General features: G+C 46.8%; 2 protein-coding genes across 5 annotated transcripts; one reads left to right on the top strand and one right to left on the bottom strand.

Annotated features, from left to right (window-relative positions):
- Positions 1 to 4,474: 4,474 nt before the first annotated feature.
- GALM (galactose mutarotase) lies at positions 4,475 to 17,980 on the top strand. Of its 4 annotated transcripts, none has more exons than XM_054062131.1 (9): positions 4,475 to 4,790; positions 5,237 to 5,391; positions 8,229 to 8,435; positions 9,852 to 9,933; positions 12,626 to 12,767; positions 12,876 to 13,026; positions 13,155 to 13,346; positions 13,505 to 13,610; positions 16,872 to 17,980. In XM_054062131.1, the coding sequence occupies exons 1-8, from the start codon at positions 4,595 to 4,597 to the stop codon at positions 13,580 to 13,582; spliced, it is 1,203 nt and encodes a 400-aa protein (XP_053918106.1). In that variant the 5' UTR covers positions 4,475 to 4,594; the 3' UTR covers positions 13,583 to 13,610; positions 16,872 to 17,980. The 4 variants fall into 4 exon arrangements, with proteins under 4 accessions (XP_053918106.1, XP_053918105.1, XP_053918107.1 ...); XM_054062130.1 differs by having other exon boundaries at positions 4,476 to 4,790; positions 12,852 to 13,026; XM_009556587.2 differs by lacking the exon at positions 13,155 to 13,346 and having other exon boundaries at positions 4,478 to 4,790; positions 12,852 to 13,026.
- SRSF7 (serine and arginine rich splicing factor 7) lies at positions 13,640 to 23,171 on the bottom strand. The gene is made up of 9 exons (XM_054062133.1): positions 23,037 to 23,171; positions 22,592 to 22,772; positions 22,277 to 22,453; positions 21,319 to 21,393; positions 21,135 to 21,236; positions 20,710 to 20,763; positions 18,549 to 18,593; positions 18,032 to 18,067; positions 13,640 to 16,909 (listed from the first exon to the last, which is right to left on the bottom strand). The coding sequence occupies exons 1-9, from the start codon at positions 23,062 to 23,064 to the stop codon at positions 16,855 to 16,857; spliced, it is 753 nt and encodes a 250-aa protein (XP_053918108.1). The 5' UTR covers positions 23,065 to 23,171; the 3' UTR covers positions 13,640 to 16,854.
- Between the last annotated feature and the right edge of the window lie 5 nt (positions 23,172 to 23,176).

The following is a 23,176-nucleotide window of genomic DNA, read 5'->3' as shown; positions in this document are numbered from 1 at the left end:
GACCATGCAGAGCATGGGGTTGTCCTGCTGCTGCAAAATGCTTCTGCACAGTGCCCTATGATGTGGAAGTCTCACAGCGCACAGGACTGCCATTTAAAATGTCCCTCAGAAATGTTCTGTGCCTGCAGATAGAGGAGGGAGCTGGCATCTGCCAGCTGTGGAAGTGCTCTGAAAGGCCATTTTGCCCACAGTGAAACCTTTTACCCTTTGCAGATCTGCAGGTCCATCAGCAGTTACTTTGCCAGTAGTGTCACCAGTGCAAAAAATTTTGAATGAAGAAGAGCTGTCCTCCTTGTTCCATTCCTTCTTGACTTGCTTAGGTGCGTTTGAAAGCCCCCCACCCACTGCTTTGTAGGGCACCCAGTACCGACAATCAGTCTCAGCATGACTGTCAGTCCCTTTCCTACCAGTTTTCAGTAACAGAAATGGAAACCAAATCCAAATCTTCACCTCTGTCAGAAAGCTCAAACGCAAGGCTGTCCTACCATTTCATATGCTGCTTTTATTTTTGAACTTCAGACCTGTGACACATCCTCTACAAACGTTAAATTCAAAATTAGCTGCATGAGCATAGAAAGGAAAGTCTGTCTCTCAGCATACATAAGAACATAGTCCCCAGCCCCCTCCAAAACAAAATGGAAGTGTCTCTGGTTCAAGGCAACCTACACAACAGCAAGCTGCAGGAGCTGTAAGCTATTATTTTAGCTCCCAAGGAAAGTAATTACTATAGCAACCAACACATCTGAATGGCTTTTTGGCTGCTACTGAGGCACAAACAACTTGTGCACAAAGGCACATCTGAAACATGCTGTCTAAAGTGTTCTCAGGTAGCTGTGTTTTTTGAAGAGTTTTATAAAACATGCATAACTGGCTTGTGATAAATGACTGCCAGAATAACAGCAAGCAATTGTACCATGCCATGACCCTAAAATAACCTAATCAATGGCTCAGTATATTTGCCCCTGAAGAGATCAAGCAAAAAAAGTGCAGGCTCCATTTTACCCAGCAGAGCTACAGAAACATTCAATAAACAGGTAACAAAATAGTGCGAGGGAAAATCTCTGCTTTTGTTCTGTGTACCAATACAAACGCCATGCTTTAATGCCAGCTCATCCTCTCAAGCTTACACAAAGTTTATTGGGAAAAGGGGGGTTAATTGCAGCCTTTTAATGCTGAAGGGTGTAACAAGTGATGTCTGCATTCTTTTCTGTGTCTGCCAGCAGCCAGCTCCAACAGACCCCATCTCCAGCTGCAGTGCTGAGTACACTGCTGTTGCTACCAGTAAATACGGAAGCTTCTTGGACAACAGCAAATTGTAAGCATTGGCCACTGCTTAAGCATTTGGAGTGTGTCTTTCGCCTTAAAATCAAAATGCCAGTGGTGTAATAAAAGCTTGATCATTTCTGGGCTCTGCACATAAAGCTGCACCACTTCACAGTGCTGAGACAAACAGCTTAGGTTCCCCAAAACAACAAATCTGGTGCAAGCAACCTAGTCCAGAAGTACCGTCCAAAGATTCCCCACAGGGTGGATACAAATGTGTCCCCTGTCTCAAGGATAGAGAGTGATAATAATGTCACACTCCTTCTCCATTACACAAAGAAGCTCTGCTGAAGGCTAGGGTAACTCAAACAGAGTTGGATCCTGCAAGTGACCACAACATATCCTGTCACGATCTTTAATTGCCTGTCATGATTTTTTTCATCAGTCGGGTTCTAAAGGGTTGCTTTGGGTCCACAGTAACTGAAAATCACAACTGAGTTTAAAATAAAGGAAAAATCAAGGAAGGAAGTGTAGTGATGTGAGTGCCTTGGGAACAACCAAAAGGATTTTCTGATAGCAGGTACTGCACAACAGAGAGTTTTGGTTGACAGTAGCCTATTAAGCAAAGCACTGTATTTTGGGTTAAAGAAAACCATCTGAAAAAAAAACCCACAAAAATTAAGTATCCATAAGGGAATAGCACAAGCATGTGTAAAATCCCATGCCTCCCTTCTGCCTTGCAGAATGGTACCTGCCTTTCAGACACCTGGAATTTCCAAGGTGCTAATCCCAGGGAAATAAATTCTCCTCCGTAATTTTTCTTATTACATTTATTTTCTGACAGTAGTTGGCAGTGTTAAATGGCTCCTTCTCAAAATAACAACAAACAAACAAACAAACCAAAATTGTTCATTTTCACAGTATGGTTTTTAGTTAGCTTTTTGCTAGGAGAAAGACACCACCATTTACTCACAGTAAATGTGAGTAATTTCCCAGTTCGTCTTTGCTACTAACCAGAAATCTCTAGCCTGGTTTAGAGGAGCTGTGGCCAGGCTTCTGGACAGCACATATTCTGCCTTCATGCCATGCCTCTGCTATACCAGCAGCGTCACTGGTTGTGGTGAGATAACTTCTTATTCCTCGCATACATTTTGGGGTTTGGGCTGCTAAAGGCTGCTGCAGTACCTTTTTGGTGGGAGTGCGGGGACAAATGGAGAAAAGAGATGACATGCTGCCCATCTACTTGTGGAGACGCACAAGGTCGAGAAATGAAATGAAAGTCTTTGAGATGTGCAGCAAGTTTTTCTAAACGCTCACTCACTGCCTAAGTGCCCAGCTGCCAATGTCAGGTATATTCAGACCTAGTACTGCAGTTTTCTTCCAGTAAGAAAGAAGAGAAAGATGCAGGAAGCTTACCTTTGACCCTCACTGCAAGCAAAACTCAGTGCGACAGTGAATAAGGCTTGAAACAAACTCTCTCTTTAAAAGTAGGACTGACTGAAAAGAAAATCCAGATGCTGAACATGACTTGCTTGTATCTTGCTTCGTCCCCTTGTTTTCCTCCCCTCATTCACCAGAGGTGGACAGGTAGGACACATGCAAAGGCAAACTATGAAAATCCTCTAGGTAATGAAGCAGAAGCCTTGAAATACCTTACTCAAACCCTGAAGCTGACATTGCTGCACTGCCCTTACTTTTCTGTGCAAGATTCAGTCTTGTGCAAACTAGTTTATTCTCTGATTTATCTGTCAGCTTGAAAATGAGGTGGGTGGTTAAAGAACAGATTTGTTTGTCATATTGCTTTTGCACCTGCACAATCTTAGATGTCACTGGGGCTTGTGTGATCTTTCAGCTGTGAATGTATGTGAGAAAATGAAAGAGTGTGCATGACTATTACATTGGACAAAGAGTTGGATCTGGACGTTCTCTGGTGTGAGTCGGAGAAGTAAACCAAAACAGTAACTCCTACTATTGTGTTAAAAACCTACACCCTGATGAAAACCTATCTTTGCAAAGCAGAAATGCTTCTTCTGTCTGGAGACACATGTTAAGAGAGAGGTGTCGAGGGAGCAAGTGTGGTGAGGAGTGAATTTCTGGGAACGCTTTGTGCATGAAAACATGTAATGAATTGGTTATAAGTGCCACTGCCCTCTCTTCCACCTGCCAGGAGCCTTCCTTGCTCCAAACCAGGTGTGTGCTGCTCCCTGGCCCATTTCAAATGGAAGGTGGTATTGATGGGCAGTAAAAAGCATGTTTACTTGCAATGTTGTTTTCAGATAGAGAGCATGAGTTGTGAAGGTGTGGAAGGAAACAGCCATTTGTGTTACAGTAGATACAAGGCCATTGTTAACAAAGAAGTGCAGGTTTCAAAATCACCTCTGCTAAGCCCCAGGTGGGAGGTTTTACTCTGTGGCTGCTTGGAATCTGTAGTTTGTATTGTCTAAAGGTGGTTGCTGTGTTGGAAAAGAATATTAAGCAACCACCGATTGATTGGTTGAGGGATTTTGATAGCAGTTCTTGGAATAATTGGTTCTTTGAACAAATTCTGAAAATGGGCCTTCATAAAAATATAACAATATCAAATAGTAGTGAAGTTCTTTCACCTTGTACTTGAGCCTTGCCAGATGTCAAAAATTTACACAAACATTACTTAAATGTTGCCTGCAAAGACCTGAGACAGATAGAGGTTGGTATTTCAAAGACAAGGATTTTTAAATGGGTCCAGAGCAAGGCTACATGAACACCGCTTCCAGAATAACACCTGGCCAGCAAACGCCCTGAGCCCGATTTACAGCTCTGTCAGCAGGCACCAGGGCTGCCTTATCCCTCTGGTAAAGGGGCTGGGACAGCATAAAGGGAGAAAACAGCATTTTGTCACGTCATAATTTGCAGGAGCCCCAACGGCTGTGGCAGTATAATGAAAGTGGGGGACAAGAGCTGTTGGTGGTGATGCTCTGTCCTCTGAAAGCCTGAATGTGCAGACTGGCACATGCAGCCTTGCTCCCTCTTTTCAGCATCCTTCCTCTCTCCCCTACTACCTCTAGTCAGCTGGACCCATAGGGCCACTGCCCTCAGGGGAAAGCCCACAGCTCCTCTCCACGCTCTGCGACGTCCCTTGACAGCTATGCTGCTCCTCGCTGGCCGCCTACCCAGCCGAGCCGGGGTGGCAGGAAGCAGCGGATAAACGGCATAACTCCTCCCAGCTCTGGAGGGCAATCATGTGATTTTTATGACTGTTCTTTGGAACCGCGTTTGCTCTGCTCCCGGCCGCCATCGCTTCCTCCTGAGCGTCCTTCTGGGATAGGGCTCCAGCAAGGAGCATTGGAGAGCAATGACAGAAGTTGAGAGAGAGATGTTCGGGCAGATGCCCCAGGAGGAAGGGGGAGCAGTGGTGGAAAAGTTCAGGTTAAAGTCAGACAGTGTGAAAGTGGAGATCCTGTCCTTAGGGTGCATAATCACCACTCTGGAAACGAAAGACAGGGATGGCAAGTTTTCAGATATTGTCCTAGGCTTTGACACTTTGGAAGGTGAGTCTAGATCTGTTTCTTTTTTTTTTTCTTCTTCTTTTTAAATATAACCAATCAGTCGATTTAACCAGCATTTTCCAATTTACTGGTGAAGCACATGATCTGCTTCTAAATGTCCTGTCCAAATCGTGACCCAAATAAATACAACTTCTTCTGGTGGGAAACAGGGACCTTGGTGGCTCCAGGTTGCAGTGCTCCTGTAACAGGGTGGCTCTGTGTCACACTTTGACAGGCAGTCTGCAAAGAAGACAAGATCCCGTTAAGCTCTTTCAATCAAGGATACACGTGGATAGCAAGCTGTGTGTCCTATGAAACACTGGGACTGCAGTCACCTGTTTAGTACTGGGGGAGGCAGAGAGAAGCACTTCTGAGCTCCTAAGCATACTTGGAGACCACCCATCCTCTCTCAGTCCTTCCATTTAACCATGCGCTCTTTTTCCGGCCAGGTTACACAAGGAAGCATCCCTTCTTTGGCGCTGTTGTGGGGCGTGTTGCCAACAGGATTGCAAAGGGGAGGTTTACCGTGGATGGGAAGGAGCATCAACTGTTCCTCAACAATGGGCCCAACAGCCTGCATGGAGGAGCCAGGGGATTTGACAAGGTGAAAATCAGTCTGGTGGGCCCCGATGTCCTCTGGTACACAGCCTGTGGGGCTGCGGCAGGAGGATATGATGTATTCACTCCCAGCCCTGTAGAGTCTTCTGGTAATTCTTAAATTGAACTAGCTGCCACAAACTGCTGTAAGTGCAGGAATGGGCAAAAGTGGGACACTGAGCTGCTGGGTGGGCTTGTCTGTGCCTGGGTGGCCTAGCATTGCCCACTCGTGTTATCCTTGTATGCCACGCAGAGCATTGCTGTGCTTCCTCTACATTCCTGCAGCCCTGAGGCCTCTTGAGCCCAGTTCTGACAGGCTGGTCCACAGCTGAGGTGCTGTTCCTGGAGAGCCTGGGTTGGAACACAGTGGTGAGGACCCAGCATCATACATGGTGGAGGCTCCTAAGGCACTGGTCACACCACCCCAGAGTGGATGCTGTAGTTGTCCCAGAGACCAAAGAAAGTTTCCTGGGGAACAGCGATCCACCCAGACCCACTTGTGCCTGCCGTTTCAAGGCTGTTACCTGCTCATAGCCCCTCCCAGAGTCAGAGGTCTGAAGAAACTGAATCCTTGCTTTCGACAGCACAGGGAGAACAGGGTGGTGCTGCGGGTTCAGTGCAGTTATTACACTACTACCTTTGGTGCCGTTTTCATCCTAGTGACAGCGAAGTCTTGGCTCTTGCTCTGATTCACAGCAATGGGTGACTAGATCAGGCCTGCAAAATGTCCCAGCATCACTGTGATCCCTCCCCAACCCTTCCCTGTGACCTCCTGAGATAAAATAACCTTTCCCTGGCCCCAGGGCACTCACCTCTTTCTAACTTCTGCTAAGAGCTGCTGCTGGAGTCCAGATACCATCTGTGTGCTACAAGTGGTAAGAGCAGCAGAGTCTTGCTGATAACCCTGCTGAATGCTTAGCAGGCTCAGAAGTCTCTGCTTTCCTGAAGCCTTGGGCTTTGTCAGATCAAATGTATTTGTAACCAGCAAGTAGCTCATCCAGCCATTTCCCTGGAGGAATTCATGTGCTGCTGGTGCAGCTGCTTTCCTGGGTTAATGTTTTGTTTTCTGCAAGGACATCTGGGCAGATGGGGCAAAAGTCAGAGTGTCTGGGAAAAAAGTTCACTTCTGGTCAGCGCAGTGTGAGCTGACATCAGGTCAGGATCAAAACACTCCTCAACAGTCTTTGAAAGAAGAGAGTAATGGGGTGACTTAGCTGTTTTATACCCCACGCAGACAATTTGGTTTGAAGTTTCTGTATATCCCCTGACACACTGTAGGCTGAAACTGAGAACATGCACTCCTTTGCACTGGTGCCTTCCAGGCTGTCTTGCAGACAGGGGATGTGGTCTTTTCTCCTGGCTCTTCCCACCAGCTTGGTGGGGACAAGGCAGTGACACCTCCCAGCCAGGGATTTGTGCCTCTGGCCCACAGGGCACCCTCAGGTGCCTGCTCTGGACCCTTCCAGTCAGGCAACAATCACTGTGCAGAGTTCTATGCTGAGCCCTAACAAAAACAAGACATGATGGCTCTTGTCTGTGACTCTTTTGGCCATCTTCTTGTTTCTTCCTGATCTTGCACACCTCAGTGTTGTGGTCAGTCAGCATGTGGTCTCATGACAAGGAAGCTTGTTGCCACACTTATGTGGCTGCAACATCTGACCATGCTGCAGGGGGACTTTAGAAAATAACCTTCTTCGCTTAAAAAATAGTGATACCTGTATGCTTACTGGTCTCAACAGCTTTTTCTTTGAAGAACTTAAATAGAAACTCACATATAAGAGTCCCACAGCAGTGGGAGCTGCAGTTGAACTACACTCGGTGCAGCCTGGTTATCACATCTGGCACCATCAGTTCCTGTGCTGGGAAATAGGACATTTGACAAGTGCCCCGAGTTTGGAATCTCTGCACTAGACATGAAAGGGGTCATCTCCAAAGGGTTACCTGGCCTTATCCCCTAGATCTGCCCTCTTTGGTTAGATATTATAGTAACTATTCCACAGGTAGATGCAAAGATCTGGAGACTAGGCACCTTGCCTCTCACTGCACATCTGTCCTGCAAGGGGCTGAATCATCTGCTTAGCATCAGGTCCATGGCCAGGGTCAAACAGGCTGTGTAGGCAGCTAAAACTACAGCATGCTGACTTGCTTTCCTCACTAGCAGGTTTGGCTCCAAGCAGAGCTGTGATCGCTGGCAAAGGCAAGAAAAGGAGAGGTCCCATTTCTTTGGATCAGCCCTGACGTGTGGATGTATCTGGGAATCTATTTGGGACTATTTAATCCAACTCGAACCCCTAAGCAGGAGCTCTCATTGTGTATTTACGTTGTCCCAGAAGCCAGTGCCCAGTTAGCTGAGGGAAGGGCATCACCTTATTGAGATGACATTGCACACCAGGAGATCCATAGGAGAGTGAAGTAGTCCAGCTGCAGGGTGAAAGTCAAAGTTGTGAACATGGAGTAACACAGGCTAGGACAAACCTCCATTAGAACAAACTGCCTCATTTCTTTGGATGCACATTGGAAAGCTTGTTCCCTGCAGCTGGACTTGGCTGGCCAAGAGCAGGCTGGAGCTTGTGGTTTTTTTGTCCACTTTCCTTTTTCTTTTTCAACAAGAGGACATTGTTTCTTAGTCCTTGATAGAGAGAAAAATATTATTGGGGCTTCCCCACCTCCTTTGAGGAGTAAGAGCAGGAAAGATGATTGAAAAAAATCTTTGTCTGAGTGCATATTCCTTGATTATTGTCCCTGACCTATTGTCTGTTGTCCCGGGGTTCAGCCCCGCCTAGGGCAGAAGCAAAGGGCACCGTGTTTCCTATGACTGTCCCACCAATGGCATGCTCCTTGTAGGTTCTCTGGAGCCCCCAGGTCCTCCCAAATGGTGTCTGTTTCTTCCGACTCAGCCCCGATGGTGAGGAAGGCTATCCTGGTGACCTGAAAGTCTGGGTTACCTACACACTCTGCGGTGGGGAGCTGACCATCAACTATCGCGCACAGACCAGCAAGACAACACCTATCAGCCTGACAAACCACGCATACTTCAACCTTGCAGGGCAGGTAAGCATGGGGAGATGAAGCTTGTGGAGGGGCACTGTGCAGGGGGAGAAAGCCGGGGGATCCATTGGGTGGTCCATGGGCTTCCCATTGGATCATTGGGACCAACATGCTGGTCTTGGAGACACAGCGTGCTTCTGGGGACACACCACGGGCTGCATGCAGCATATGGTCTGAGACAGGACTAAATAACATAGTCCTCAACTGAGGATGCATTATCCTAGTATCATGAACAGAGACATCCCATCATGAGTATTAACTCTCCTATTAACTCCTTCTGTGTGTAACTGGGGAGTTCCAGTCTTTCCTGGTCTCTTAGGAAGAGTACAGAGGAGGGGCAGAACTGACATGCTCTGGGGATGGACTGGCATTTCTTAGCTGTCTTCTGATGGCACTTCTGAGAAAATGCACTGAACCCTTGCATGGATGGTGCAGCTGAGGTCAGAGTCAGCACAGCACACAAATCAGGTCAAAATGGGGAGGAGAAACATCACAGAAAGGGGCTGTGAGCAGGCCAAGGTTGCAAAGTGGGGCAGTAACCGGGTGGAGAGCTCCCACACACCAGCCTAGCATCCTGCCTAATAGATGGGCACTACATTGCAGCTGCATTTTAGTCTCACCCTGTTTATAACTGGGCTTGGAGGAAAAGTATCTGGGAAATAAAACATTGCTAGGGCAGAGAAATATGATGGGACAGTGCAGTCACACCTGGACATGAGACAAAGACCCTTGAAAGTGCTAGTGAGAGTGAACCCAACTGCTCCTTGCAGGAGGCCTGCTTAGACTGCTGCCCTGGAAAAGGTTCTGCAGCTGCTAGTTCAACTCTCCCTTTGCACTTCCTAGTGCAGTAATACCAACATCTGCAGCATGCAGCTCAGGTATGTTCCCAGAGGAAAAGGAGACCTTTGGGCAGGAAATTGCTACTTGGATTAGACAGTGATGTGCAGGCTCAGCTTTGATCCTGCTCCCTTTCCAGCTGAGCAGGTCCACTGCCAGCATCACTGAGGCTGCAGGGGAGGAAGCAGAGTGCAATTTCCAGCAATGCAGATAAGCCCAAAGTATGGGTTGCACTTCTCCATACTTGCTTCCTTCCCCTTCTGCACAACACTGCGCTCAGCAGCCAGCATGTTCTGGCTAGTCGATCTGTAGGGTGGTGGTGGCTGGTGAGCTACAAGTTCAGGTTGATAAGCCTCGGCCCTGTGGGACCTACAGCTCCCAGGTCCCATGCAGTGTTTTGCCTGTGATGGTTCTTCCAATCCTGTGTCCATGGTCAAGGCGGGATGATGGCCAGGAGGTCCCCAGGCTCTACCTGATCAGCTGTACGACGAAGGTGGACAGTCATTTCCTGGGTGGGCTTAGGGCTGCCCAAATGGCAGAAGGGCTGCAGCAGGAATTCCAGTATTTCCCATCCTCCTGCAGGGCTCACAGGATATCTACGACCACGAGATTTCTATTGAAGCAGATTCCTACCTGCCTGTGGATGACACCAAGATCCCTACTGGTGCGTGGTGTGACGCTGTGACACGTGGTGGAGATCGTTTCCCAGATGAGTGTTTGTGGGTGTTTGGAACAGCACTGCTCAGCAAGGAGGGGGACACCAGAACTCAAGGGACCCCCGGCGCAGCAGGGCTCTCACTAGTGAGCGTAGTCCCATGGCACTGAAGCAGAGTGGGCAGAGCCAGGTGCTGCTAACACGCTCCAACACCAGCCCGAGACTTTGGGAGCTGGGCTTGGCCTGGGATTTGCCTGCTTTGCATCCTTCAGCAGTGTTTGACTTAATCATACTTCTCTGCTGGGATTTTCCACATGATATTAAGGTGTTAATTCCACAGATCTTGTTTCTGTAAGATCAGACCATGCTCAAAGTCCACCGAAAGCTGGAGAATTTGTTTCTTAAGTCTCAGTAAAATGTAGGAGATGCAAGCAGCATGCTCCAGGTACAGGGCTGCTGGTGATAAATGCATGTGAGAACATGATCAGACTCCCTGATCTGGAGGGCAGCTCCTAGGCCTAGTGCTCGCCATTAGAGCTGCTGGAATCTCTGGTGCTTGGGAGCCCAGCATCATCCTCCCCTGCAAGAGCTGAGCCATCAGTCCCCTCATTGGAATGGGGGAGCTGGTGCTACTGGCTGGGAGGCTGAAGACACAAAACTCAGCACTTTTCTTTCCTGTCTTTAAAGCCATGCCTGGCTAAAAGAGGAAAGTCAGTTAAGGAGAACAGCATGTCTTGTATGCTAAGCAGGTTAATTAAACAAAGGTGGTATTGCTGCTGCCTCCAGCCTCAGCACAGGGAAGCAAGTGGGCAGCCTCTTCCATTTGGTCTTAATTTAGTGAGTAAAAAGGAGAAAAAAAGGTCTTGAACACCTTCAGGGCTGGGGCAGCCACAGCTTCCCTGGGCAACCTGTGCCAGTGTCTCACCACTCTCATGGTGAAGAAATTCTTCCTTATGTGTAGTCTAAATCTGCCCCTCTCCAGTTTATACCCATTGCCCCTGGTCCTATCACTACAAGCCTTTGTGAACAGTCTGTCCCCAGCTTTCTTGTAGGTGCTCAACAATGGTCCCACTGCTTGACAAGGACCTTGCTTTGTGCGGCTCGACTCCAACTCTCCTGCCACTCTCCTCCAACACACACTTCTCACTTAGCTTAAGTGACTCTGCTGAGTTGCAGTTGGAGTTTATCTAACTGCAAAGTGAATCTGACACCAAGTTTTATTGGTTTTAATTTTAAAAAGTATTATTCTTTTTAAAAAAGCTGTGTTCAATTTAATTTTTGAAAAATCTGAAATAGATGCAGCCAGTCTAGGGCACATATGCCAGGAAGGCTGTGCTCCTGTGTGCAGCTAGCATCAACAGAAGAGATACCACATGTGGGGTGGAATATATGCCTGAGGGCTGCATGGTCTCTTGGGGCAGTTTCTGGTAAGTGTAGGCTTTCTGAGCTGGCTGGAAGAGGCAGGGCTGCTTTGCTGAGTGGATCTTCTCACTTCAAGTGAGAGAGGAAGAGAGTCTTTGAAAAGCAACCAAAAAGAAGTCACGAAACCTTTTTGGTTCATGTGTCTGCTAAAAACAGAGTTACATCTGAGTTCATGAACGAAAACCACTGCACCAGCACACATTAGCTGGCCCTGGGAGAAGCAGGTCTCCCAGTCCTGGCAGCTTTTGCTTGGGTCACTGTGCTGTGCCTGGGCTCAAGCAGAGAAGAGTCCTGCTTCTCCCCACTGCTTTCACCATGGAGGTATCTCACGTCTTAATTACGGCCAGCTTGCTGCCCCTGCCTTTAGCAGTTCCCTCTTGATGTTTTGGGTAAACATAGCCTTTGAAGCTGATAAGACTGTGTACAGTCTTAGCCTTGGGGTGATGTTGAGATTTGTGCGACTATTAAACACAGAACCCTTGTGTCAGTGGCTGCTGTGTTTTACATTAAGCACCTAAATTAAAACTTTTTTTCAAGGTGCTTTTCTGCCCCACAGCTGAATTCAGTAAATGTGTTCCTTTTAGATAGGATCAAAAGCCAGAGAAATGTGCTGTTTGTTAGGTGGAGATGTCTGTTTCTCAAGGTTTGCAGGGCAGAATCTGTGCGGAGCTGCAGATGTGCTGGTGCATGACTGCAGTGAGCAGAGCCCAGTGCACTGGGCCAGCAGAGGAGCTATGATGCCTGTGCTCCACCATCCTCAGCACTGGCAGCTGTCTGCTGACCCTTAGAAACCTTTACACGAGGGTAGTAAAATGTGACTTAAGGGAAAAATCCCCTCCCCTGCCCTTCCTCTCTCACCTTCCCCAAGCAAAACCTCTTGCCTTTGGGTTGGGATGGCTGCGTTTTGCGCTGTGTTTAGTATGTCGTGAGGTTGTTCTCACTGCAAGAGCTTGATCACAGGCTGCTGCATCCCCACATCAGGCCTTAAAAAAAATACTTGTTGGCTCAATGGACTTAAATCTTTTTTTTTCCTGAAACAATGACCTGAGGCAGGAGTGGACTGGTCCAAGCGTACAGCCCATATTCACCACTCCAGCAGGTGGGCCACCTTCATGGCTGCATCATGGATGCTTTTTCAGAGATCTGGGAGGATTTATTTACTTTAGAGAGACAGACAGTATGTGTGTGTGTGTATATATATATATATATAAAATTCTTACATATATGTAAATACTAATAACTAATAAGTTTTGGGTTCATATATGTTCTCCTTGTCCAGGGGAGGTGGCTGCTGTGCAGGGCACCAGCTTTGATCTCCGGCAGCCTGTGGAGCTGGGGAAGCACTTACAGAAGTTTCACCTGGATGGCTTTGACCACAACTTCTGCCTGCAGGAGGTGCAGACTCGATGCCCTGTGGCCAGGTAGGCTGGAATCGTGGTGGGTCCCCCACCCTCGGGGTACCCATTGGGCCAGCCCCTTGGCATCCTCCACTGGCATCTCCCCAGGGCTCACCACCCACCCACTGGCAGGACCATGGAGGTTCACACCACTCAGCCTGGCATCCAGTTTTACACTGGCAACAATCTGGATGGCTCCCTGAAGGGCAAAGATGCTGCTGTGTACCCCAAGCACTCAGCTTTCTGTCTGGAAACCCAGAACTGGCCCGATGCCATCAACAAGGTAAACTCTCTTCCCATCCTGTGAGCTGCTCAGGGCCTCTGACGGGAGACTTTATGACCACCACCACCCATGTCTCTGGGGCATTAAATTTATGAATAGAGTTCATTTGGTGAGGAGATTCTTTGTAGATGCCAGAACTGAAGAAAACACAGGTCACAACATCATGTGGCATTAGGCAAGGGTCACCCGGCACAGCAGGGATGCAGCCCACCTTTCCAGGAGTGTGGGGTCTACACCAGAAGACCCCAGTGGGGTCTTGCTGCATCATCCCCACAGGGCCTGACTTCAGCAAGAGGAGGACTTGCTCACTCAGACAGCTGGTAAATAAGGGGCAGTTAAACACTGCTGCTGGAAAAGCCTGGGGTAACTGTGGGGTGCTGCCCCAGGGAGGCCAAGGGGATGCAACCATGCCCTCATGACCCTTTCTGGTCCCATGGTGTGCGCTCGCAATCGCTGATGTTCTGCTGCCTCTCCCTAGCCCCACTTTCCCAATGCCCTGCTTCGGCCAGGTGAGGAATACAATCACACCACTTGGCTCTTGTTCAACGCGTCTTAGAGGAAGCTGACTCCTAGCACGGAGAGGGGTAAGTACCTCTGGCAGGTTAGACAGAAATCCTGCCAGCTGCCACGCACTGCTTTCAAACTACCCTGGGTAATGCATCCCATTTGGGAGCTTTTTTCTTCTGAGGCTTTCACCCATGGCTTTTGCTGACTTTAATTCCTGCCACCACCTCCACTGCTATCCGGTCGGCGCAAAGCTCTCACCCACTGTCCAGCCTCACCTTCGGCATTAGGGTTTGTTTCTCAGTAAAAATGCACTGAAAATCCCTTGTTTCGGGACACAGCATGTCACAGCTCACGCTACGCAGGAAAATATCTGGTAATATTCATGTGGAGCATGTGAGAAGGCTGATGAAGTTGCAGTTGATCATTACAACATCACACATTCCCAGCAAAGTGCTCCCAGCAGTGCTGACTGCTCTTCTTCCTGCCACTGACCAGCCTCAGAGCTTAGTGTCAGCTCATGGAAAGGTGCCCTGCTCTTCCTGTGCTGGGCCACAGGGCAGCCCTCCGGGCTGCAGCCACTGGCTCTGGCAGCAGCATGACAATAGCACGGGTACACAGCAGTCACAGAGTATTTTTGTGGAGGATGCTGCACTGGGCTTATCGCCACCCGCCACCCTGGAACCTCTGGCTTAGCCCTCCTTTCAAAGCCAGCAGTGATAGCTGCATAAGAGCATCTTCCATGCTACGCCTTGGCTACTGAAGCAAAGTCCAAAATGAGCGCCCTGCTGCTCTCCTGTGACGCTCTGAATGAACAGATGTGTACAGTGGCCACATTTGACGTGGCTACAGTTCATACTGTGGAAGGGCTGGTATCATTTGGAGAACAAAGGCCAGCTGATCCCAGCCTGGTAAAGCCTAGACTGGCAAACCAAGGCCGGAAGCACCATTGCCCCTGTGACGAGTTTGCCCACCACACTGGAGCTCTCGGGTGTGCATCCCCTTGCCCCCCTCTGGGCTGCGCACACCCCAGCCAGATGCACAAGACCCAGGGACACAGAGCAGCCATCACACAGATACACCCCCTCCAGGCATTTTTTCCAAGAACTCACAACTGGTGTGTGGAATTTTTGGTGCAATCTTACCAAACTCAGGCAAGAGCTGGGCACTGGGTAGCCTGCTCTAAGGATAACACCTGAGTCCAAGGGAGACCGTACATCCAGCCTCAATTTTGGTCACCATATCAACACAGAAACAGGGACACCAGATTTGTCACTGCTCCCTCACTGCACCTTATAAATGCCAGCTGTCCGCAGCCACTGGCACACTCCTGCCCCCTTGCTCATTTTCTCACTGCTAAGCCTGGGTGTAGAACCTCAGTTTCCTCTGTGGAAACCCAGGCTCCATCACTCCCTCTGCCACAGCATCTTTAGGTAGATACTGAAAAACAGGTACCAGCACAGCTGTTGTGTTAGTGTGCAAGTCTGTAAAGTAGGTTTGCCTTCAGAGTCTAGAAGAGAAAGAAGCTGATTAAATTCCAGAGCAGTGACATACGCATCCCTCTCACCGGGTACACTATGAACTGGGCAGGCAACACACAACCAATAAACATTGCAAACACAGCTAATAGGCTTTGGGCATTGCCGCCGAATCACCACAGGGCAACATTTGTGCCACCTCCAGCTCTCCCGCTGTGGCAATGCTGAAATTTCAGTGTTGCCAAGAGAGGGACCATTGCACCCTGCAGACTGAACAGGAGCCCGGTTGCTGAGCCCCCCAGAGCATCCCACCAGACACTAGCACAACAGTCCAGAGCAGGCGTCAAGGCCAGACAGCGCTGCAGCACAGCAGGTTGTTCAGACTCTGGACTCATACACAGAACTCCACAGAGCCATTTGTTATTGGGAAACCTGTTTTTTTGAAAAATCATGGGTGACCCAAGGTGTGACTGAAGTTAATCTTGTAATTTTTTTTCCGTTTCATTTCTGCTGTGGTTTGCACATCAAACCGCCACAACACATTTCATAAAAAGGCCAAATAGGGTTTACTTTCCAGTGTAGTGCTTGTCAGCTGCCAAAACCAGCCTTTATTTCTCCTAGGGATCCCATTGCAGTAAAAAAACCCAACAAAAACGCTTGCTTTTTCCCCTTTCAGTCTACCCCTGTTTGTTCAAAGTCTAACATTGCTTCCAGTATTCTGCTGTGATCTGGGTCAATGAAGTGTCTATCATGCAATCCTTGACAACAGAATGAGGACAAACACATTCTGGCATACCTATGCACAAATCATTAATTGTGCAGGCATGAATTTGCTGTAAGAAATCAGCTTATTTCAACAAAACGTTTTTCAGGATCTGAGCCACTTTAGTATCATATCAATTTCTGTGAAAGAGGCTGCAATTCCTGAGGTCTGCTGTGAGAATTTTATTTTAAGATGGAAAGTCTGAGCGAGCTGCAGGAAGATTAATAACAGCCTCCTCTGGCCTCTCAAACACATTTTCCTAATGTCTCTCAGAAAGTAGGTCAGAAGACCTTCCATCTTCTGTCAAAAAAGGAAAACACACCTTGAGACGTTTTAAGAAGTTTTCTTTATGTTAATGGCCTAAAGAACTATAAAATGCAAAAATCCAAAGTAGCAATCATCAAGTGGTTTTTCTTACATGCAGAGGTTCTGCAGATGTTATTCATTAAAAAGATGCGTTTTGAATAAAACTCATCTTCAAATTTTTGGGCATCTGGTATCACAACTAATCAAGCACCAGAGCACGCCTTGCAGAATGATCAAGTCAGGGGAAAAAAATGAATGCATGCTAAATATCATAATGGAATAAAAAAGATATATGCAAATTTTTAGCCATCAGCAGAGACAGACAGATTTTAAATTCTGTTCCCAAGAAAGCAGAAACTGATCCTTTCATCAAAGACCACTCAAATGTGAAAAGTGACTGGTTTGAGAAGACAATGATATTAGTCATTCCCATTTTAGACATTTTTCACCCAAATTACATTGCACACAGCTAAAATTACCCAAAAGTTAACAAAAGCAGCAGGGTTACTACAGAGAAGTTTTAGTTAAAAATACACATTTTATTTCAATGTGCCAATAAAAAAGTCCCACATTTTCATATCACAGGAAGTTAATTCATACCATAAAAAGAGACCTGTGCTAGTCTATTGTTGTGACTAACTCAGAAGACCCAGATCATGCCAAATTTTAGTTGATATACTCTTCTATCTACATTCTTACATTTACAAAGACACCACAAAATCCCTTATAATAATGTAAGCAAAATAACTTTCTTCCTAAAAGATTAACTTCTTAACTTTAATCCACTCTTTCAGGACTCACACTTCTTTGAGGGCTTCCTGATGGTGAACGACTGAAAGGAAAAGAGTGACGGTTAGCATTCCAAAAGTCATTTTTGATTCACAAATACAGGAAAAAGCAACAAGATGATACTGGACTACTCCAGCACCCTATAAGCACTGTTTTTTTAATAAAATAACCTATCACTACTGACAAAGTTAATGGGTTGATGATTTAATGTTAGTGATAATGCTTTTTTAACTTTCATATTTTTGCATTTCTCTACTGCTATTTTTATCATACAATTCAAACACGACTTGTGAAGTCATCTAGAGTGTACTACTAATAGGAGCTTTCACAGGGGTGCGATACTTCTTCGCTGTTCTGATACAGCAGCCTGTCAAAACCTGTTATGGTGATCACTCAGCATTTATGAGCACTTATTCACGCTCCTTGTGATTGTGAGGTTAGATTACATATAGCCACGTTTTTAAAGGAAGCAAACCTAAATCCTAAAAGGATGAAAAAATAAACAAGGAACAATTTGCAGGGCAAAAAGATCACCAAGGCAAGGGACACATCCTGGCAGATTTATAGGCATTCTCCCCAGGATGTATTCCTTTCCCGCAGATCTTCAACACTGAAGTTGCAAAAATGAACTAGCAAAGAATTCAAACTAGGGAAAAGAATACTGCTGATTCTGTCACTACACATATATGCATATACACACAGGCAATTATTTACCAATTTATTGGGCACAAAATAATAATCTGAGTAACAGCAGAAAAACTTGCTTGCTCTTTCATTCCTGACTGTTATGTCAAGGTTACCCACTCTATCTTTCCCAATCTCACTGTAGCTTTTAATGAGACTCAAAGCTGATTCCCACATTTATTCTGTGCTTTAAGCTTACCAGTAGGAAGTCTCTGAAATAACACTGTTCATGAACTGAAAGGAACACAGGAGCAGACAAAGGGAAGATGTAACACTGCAAGGTAACCAGTACCCTGAGGAATTATTACTCCATATATACTGTCATATATAAATCCATAATCACATCATTTCCATCAGAGATCTCAACAAAATACCTTTCCGGGATTTTCCTACAAGGAGCAAACTCCTCAGCAGAGATCACTGCAGATACTAAAATGCCAGCTCTACCAAGTCTACATTACTAATAAGGAGATCAACATACCTTCTCTTTGGAGATGGTGACCGGGACTTTGACCGACTGCCAAAACAGAATATCATCAATGCAGTTTAAAGGTCAAATGTAACTTTTATATTAAAAAAAAAAAAAAAAAAGCACCTTAAGCAGCAATGGAATTATCATGGGAATCTAGCCAGGACCTCTTTAGAACAGCAAAATTTTCAAATCGACTTCTAATCTGACAGGGATTCTCAATTTATTTAGCATGGAGATTAATTTTAAGCAACTGTCTTCAGTACAGAAAAAATTAACAGAACTTAGTATAAAGACACACAAAAATCAGTACTATGTTGGAAACTACAGAGTTAAGAAAAACAAATACATGCATAATGACATACTGCAAATAGCTGCGGAGGAAATTTTTTCATCTCAGTCATATTGCTAGCAGATTAGCTGGGCTAATGTTTGGGGGATTTTTTTCTGAAGGATCGTGCTCTGTTAATCGCACAACCCCAATACTGAATTCTAGATAGCACTACAGACTTTCTCTGCGTATGCTTACCTCTTGGCTGGCGAGCCAGATTTTGATCTGCCGTGAGACCTAGACCTGCAAGCAGAAAAAACCATGCTCAGCAGGGAAGCAGGCGGTGTGCATGTTTCCACATTTGAGACAGCAAGACTCACACTAAATGCTTAAGAACCGTCAGGCTGAATAGAGAATCCTGCACATTTCCAGGGCTTCTCCTCTTAAGCAGGCTCTTTAAATGGATGCCGCACATGTTCCTCTGTGCTTTGGTCCCTGGCTGATAGCTGGTGTTGGCTGATGCCGATGGCAGGATACCTGAAAAACCCAACTCCTGACTGCTATTTTCACAAAGGAATAAAAAGCCATGCTCTGAACTTGCAAGTTTTATTAGCCTTGAGTGACACCTACCAACCACCACAGTCGAAACTGGCTGCAGACAGCATGCTCCTACAAATGCCTTCTCCTTAGTGCATATTACCTTACACATGCACTTACTCTAAACAGTTTTTTAAATCTGCCTCAACTTAACCCTTGTGGAAAGACTGCCAAAACCCTCAGTCTTTTAGGCAAGACTGCTGCACCGTAAGAATGCTAGTACTGCCTAAAACAATAACTTAAATTTTTAGGTTCCCAAAGGAAGTGTTCTACTTTCCACATCCAAGGCTTTCCACAACTTTCAAATGTACGGTTTGATGCTGTCAAGTCAGCAAACATAATGTAATGCTTATTCAATCTGTCTTTCTTATGAATCAGGAGCCTTTCTCTGGGTGCTATGTATTCCTTTGATTCTTCTGTAAGGAAAACATCTTCCAACTGCCCCATGGAAGTTTAACTGACTTCAGTAAAGCGAAGCAACAGCATTTTGCCACTTCTCTGTACTTGTACACCTGTAATTTCCTCTGCCTCAGTCACCTAATCTCTACTTAAAATGTAAGGTGTCATAACAGAGTGTAGAAATGTCACTAAAAGCATCTCTTACACTGCAGAAAACCATCCTGTTACTAAAAAAAATAAAAAACAAAAAACCCAATGCTGGTAAAATCAAGGTATATTTTTCCTCTTCAAGAGCCTGTTGACTGCAACTGTTTTCTGTACACCACTAACAGTGACGAGCTGTGATTAAGTCACATTGGAACAACTGGTATTAAGATTCAACATAACAGGTAGATAATGCGTACCTGGATAAGAGAAAGGCATTGCTCTACCGCCTCAGGGAACTTCCCTTCTCTTTTCACAAGCTTCTGGACTGTCTGCTCTTAACTAAGCCATCTTCTCATCTTCATTTCTCCATTCCCTAAAAAAATCCTGTCATTGCTTGCTGTTCTACGCTCAGAAAACATCACCACTACCTTTTAGCACCAAATGTCCCATCTTCAGTTGTAGGCTTTTCTACTTACTCTCTTCAGCTAATGCTTCCCTTTATTCAAATCAGAACAGTAGGACTGGAAATAGGCCGAGGCAAGAGCAGTGCCATCTCCTTCCAAGCAGAACTGTTTTACCAATTTACTGTTGCTCTCCTATGACAGCCCACCGAGGACAATCAATCAACCCACGTGAGCCACTCTGCCTGGACAAGGCAGCACAAAGCACAAGTGCATTAACTTTCTATGGAAGGATCGAACCACAACTACAAAGAACGAATGACATGCCGTGTTTCTTTACAGACCATCACTCATCATGCGCTTGTTGGTACAAAATAATTCTGACAGGTGTTTATCTTAAATTTAATTCCTCTCCTGCAAACGGACACTTTGTTATTCAAAAGAGCTGGAAACAGGCCTAACACTTCAGGACTTGCCTGCCTACATACATAATTGCTTTGGCACACTACTAGAAGGGCATCCTGATTTCTCCGACAAATAACAGGAAGTATCCACAATCTTGTTTGTGCTACATAAAGAAAAAGCAAAATAAAAAAACAAAAACAACTCTTCAGCAAACAAATTTAGAATTAAGCTATGTTAACACTTAATGCAACCTGATCAAAACAGTACTTATGATGACTATCAAGACCTGGATATCCGTAATATGTAATACAATGAAAACAGAAAGAACACTTTCCTGCACTGCTTTTTAAAGCTATGTTAGTGGAAAGAAAACGGCTTTTTCTAAAAATGTTATCAGCTGTTAGGAAGTGTATACAGACTTTTAAGCCACTTGGTTACTAAGTATCTACAGTCACAAAGAAGAATCTTACCTGCTTCGGGGCCATGTAACAGATCTGGATCTAGATCTGGACCTTGATCTAGACCTAAATAAAAAACAAGGACAAATTAAAACAAAACCAAAGAAGTCCACCAGCCAGAACAGACGACAATTACAGCACTACTTAGATTAAGGTCTACATGTTGAACTTAAAACCTACGTGATCATTAGGTGTTTCAGACATCAAATTTCACCACAGGATATGCAGCTCTGTAAAAGCTAAAAACTAATTGTATTACCTTGCCTATAATTTTAACCATGATTACCAGAAACCTTTTAAAGTGTGCTAAAGTCTGATTTCTAGAGGTCAACACCTTTCCAAGTCTGCTATCCAATTACTTTTTGAATCCTTTAACTAAAATGAAAAACAGCAACAAAACCAAAGCACACAAGCTGTTAAAAATTACTACTAATCACCTTGATCTCTTCAAGGAACCCGATCGGGACCGGCGGGGAGACACAGACCTAGACCTACGAGGAGAAACTGACCGGGACCTACGATAGGAAGCTGATCTGGACCTGCGAAAAAGTCAGAGATGTACAAGAGTTAGCTTTTCTTGAGCAAAACAAGCAAATATGAACAAAGGAAACTTAAGCACACCTCCTACCGCGACTCCGACTGCGTGACCGAGAATACCTTCTTCCTCGGGACCTTGAACGGGATCTAGACCGGGACCTGGTTTTAGGTTAGAGAAAACAGGTATCAGGAAACAGCTACAGCAATCGTGGCATGTGAGGCCCTGCTGAAGCCAAAACTGATTTCAGATAACTAAAGAACTAGCATCTGTCAGTTGGAAAAATCTCTGGGCCTACTTGTCTTGAGCAATTTTACTACCTAGGAAAACGTTAAAAGCTCAATTACATTGCAGAATTACATTAGAATAGAAAACACTGTAATGCGTATTTAAAATAAACCTTGCAAGTTTGCAGGTCGACCCTCTTTGGCCCAAGGTCTAGCAGATCTAGACGATCTAGAAGTATCTATAGTCGATCGCTGCATCTAGGTGTTCTCTTCAATCTAACGACGATCAAACTGACAGCCCAATGAGCCAGGGTGAGGCTTGATTGACGCCAGAAGATTTTTCTAGGTGGGAATGTGGTCAATCTCGTGTTCCTCTTTCTAAACCGGAGGGGGGCCCCAATTGAAAGCCAAATTTACTGTTACGGCGATCACCGTCTCAAATTTTCTGCCCTTAAAGAATAAGGTGAAGCTACGTGTAGATGGCTCGAGGGGATCTGGCCTCTTATGCTGATCACCTCAAGGTCTAGGAGGATCTTAAGTGTCGGATTTGCAAGGCGCCTCAGCATGAAATCTTAAGGCTCGTGACATTCTGAATCAAGGCGACTGACTCAAACGAAGAAACCTGAAAGGTTTTGACCAGGTTGATTATTAAGATAGTAACATTTGATAGAAATAGCAACAAACTATAATATACACCTATACATTTATTCTAGCGTTTAAGTTTAAAGAAAACCGACACAACATTCTGTTCTTTGCTAACAAAGCCACACAAAAGCAGACCGGTGAAGCAACGCAGCTACTCCGGCCCCCCACGTACCTGCTCCTCCTGCGGCGGCTGTAGCGGTGACAATCGTAAGCATAGTGGCCCTTCTCACCACACTCGTAGCACCTGTCGTTGGGGTCGAAGGGGCGCCGCGCAGGAGGCCTGTCGTAGCGGGAGCGACGGGGCATTCCCGTCGACACTTCCACTCTCACCCTGGAGCCACAAATCACCCTGCAATATGGGCGCTAAGTTAATCGCCAGCCTCTACAGCAGAGTTAGGAGCAGGAGGAGAACCGCGGAGAGCCCCGACTCTCTCCCTACTGCCAAAGCCCGCGGCAGTTCCCACGAGCACTGGGAACGAACACCTACTTCCCATCCAGCCCACGGACTGCATCCTCCGCGTCCCTCGGGTCTTCGAACTCCACGAAGGCGAAGCCCGGCGGGTTCCTGGCGATCCACACGGTCCTCAGAGGCCCGTAGTAGCTGAAGGCTCTTTCTAGCTCGCCCTTGCCGGCGCCCGTGCCCAGGTTCCCCACGTACACCTTGGTCTCTGCGGGCGGAGACGCCATCTCAGCGCGAGAGACCCCTCCGCCCCCGCCATCTTGTGCGCGCGGCCCCCCGCCTCAACGCCCCGCGCGCCGGCGCACCCCCTCCCCGCGCTGACGCAAAATGGCGGCGGCGGCAACGCCACCGGCGGCCGCCTCGCCTCCCTTTCCCTGCCCCTCCCGCCTCCGAGCCGGCCGCCCCGCCCGAGCTGCGCCGCAGCGATCGCCCCCGCGCCGCGCCTCGGCCCCGCGCCGCCGCGTGCACTCACCGCCCCCGTAGCGGCCGTAACGCGACATTCCGACGGCTCCCCCAGCCGTCCCTCCGCGCGCGCGCCGCCCGCCCCGCCCGCTTGTCCCCCGCGCAAGCGCGCGAGCTGGGCGGGGCGCGCGCCAGTTGCCGCGGCGACGG

The sequence above is a fragment of the Cuculus canorus genome, chromosome 3 (genome assembly GCF_017976375.1).
Source record: "Cuculus canorus isolate bCucCan1 chromosome 3, bCucCan1.pri, whole genome shotgun sequence".
Taxonomy (NCBI): domain Eukaryota; kingdom Metazoa; phylum Chordata; class Aves; order Cuculiformes; family Cuculidae; genus Cuculus; species Cuculus canorus.
Note: the sequence above shows the minus strand (reverse complement) of the source record. Positions and strands in the feature narration are given on the sequence as shown.

Excerpts from the sequence above, each read along its gene's own strand:
- GALM (XM_054062130.1), top strand. The coding sequence starts at position 4,595 with ATGACAGAAGTTGAGAGAGAGATGTTCGGGCAGATGCCCCAGGAGGAA. Across the intron at positions 5,392-8,228 it reads GAGCCAGGGGATTTGACAAG|GTTCTCTGGAGCCCCCAGGT; the intron begins GTGAAAATCAGT and ends TGCTCCTTGTAG. Across the intron at positions 12,768-12,851 it reads ACTCGATGCCCTGTGGCCAG|GGCTCACCACCCACCCACTG; the intron begins GTAGGCTGGAAT and ends GCATCTCCCCAG.
- SRSF7 (XM_054062133.1), bottom strand. The coding sequence starts at position 23,064 with ATGTCGCGTTACGGCCGCTACGGGGGCG. Across the intron at positions 18,068-18,548 it reads TCTGGCTCGCCAGCCAAGAG|TCGGTCAAAGTCCCGGTCAC; the intron begins GTAAGCATACGC and ends CTGTTTTGGCAG. Across the intron at positions 16,910-18,031 it reads TCACCATCTCCAAAGAGAAG|TCGTTCACCATCAGGAAGCC; the intron begins GTATGTTGATCT and ends TTTTCCTTTCAG.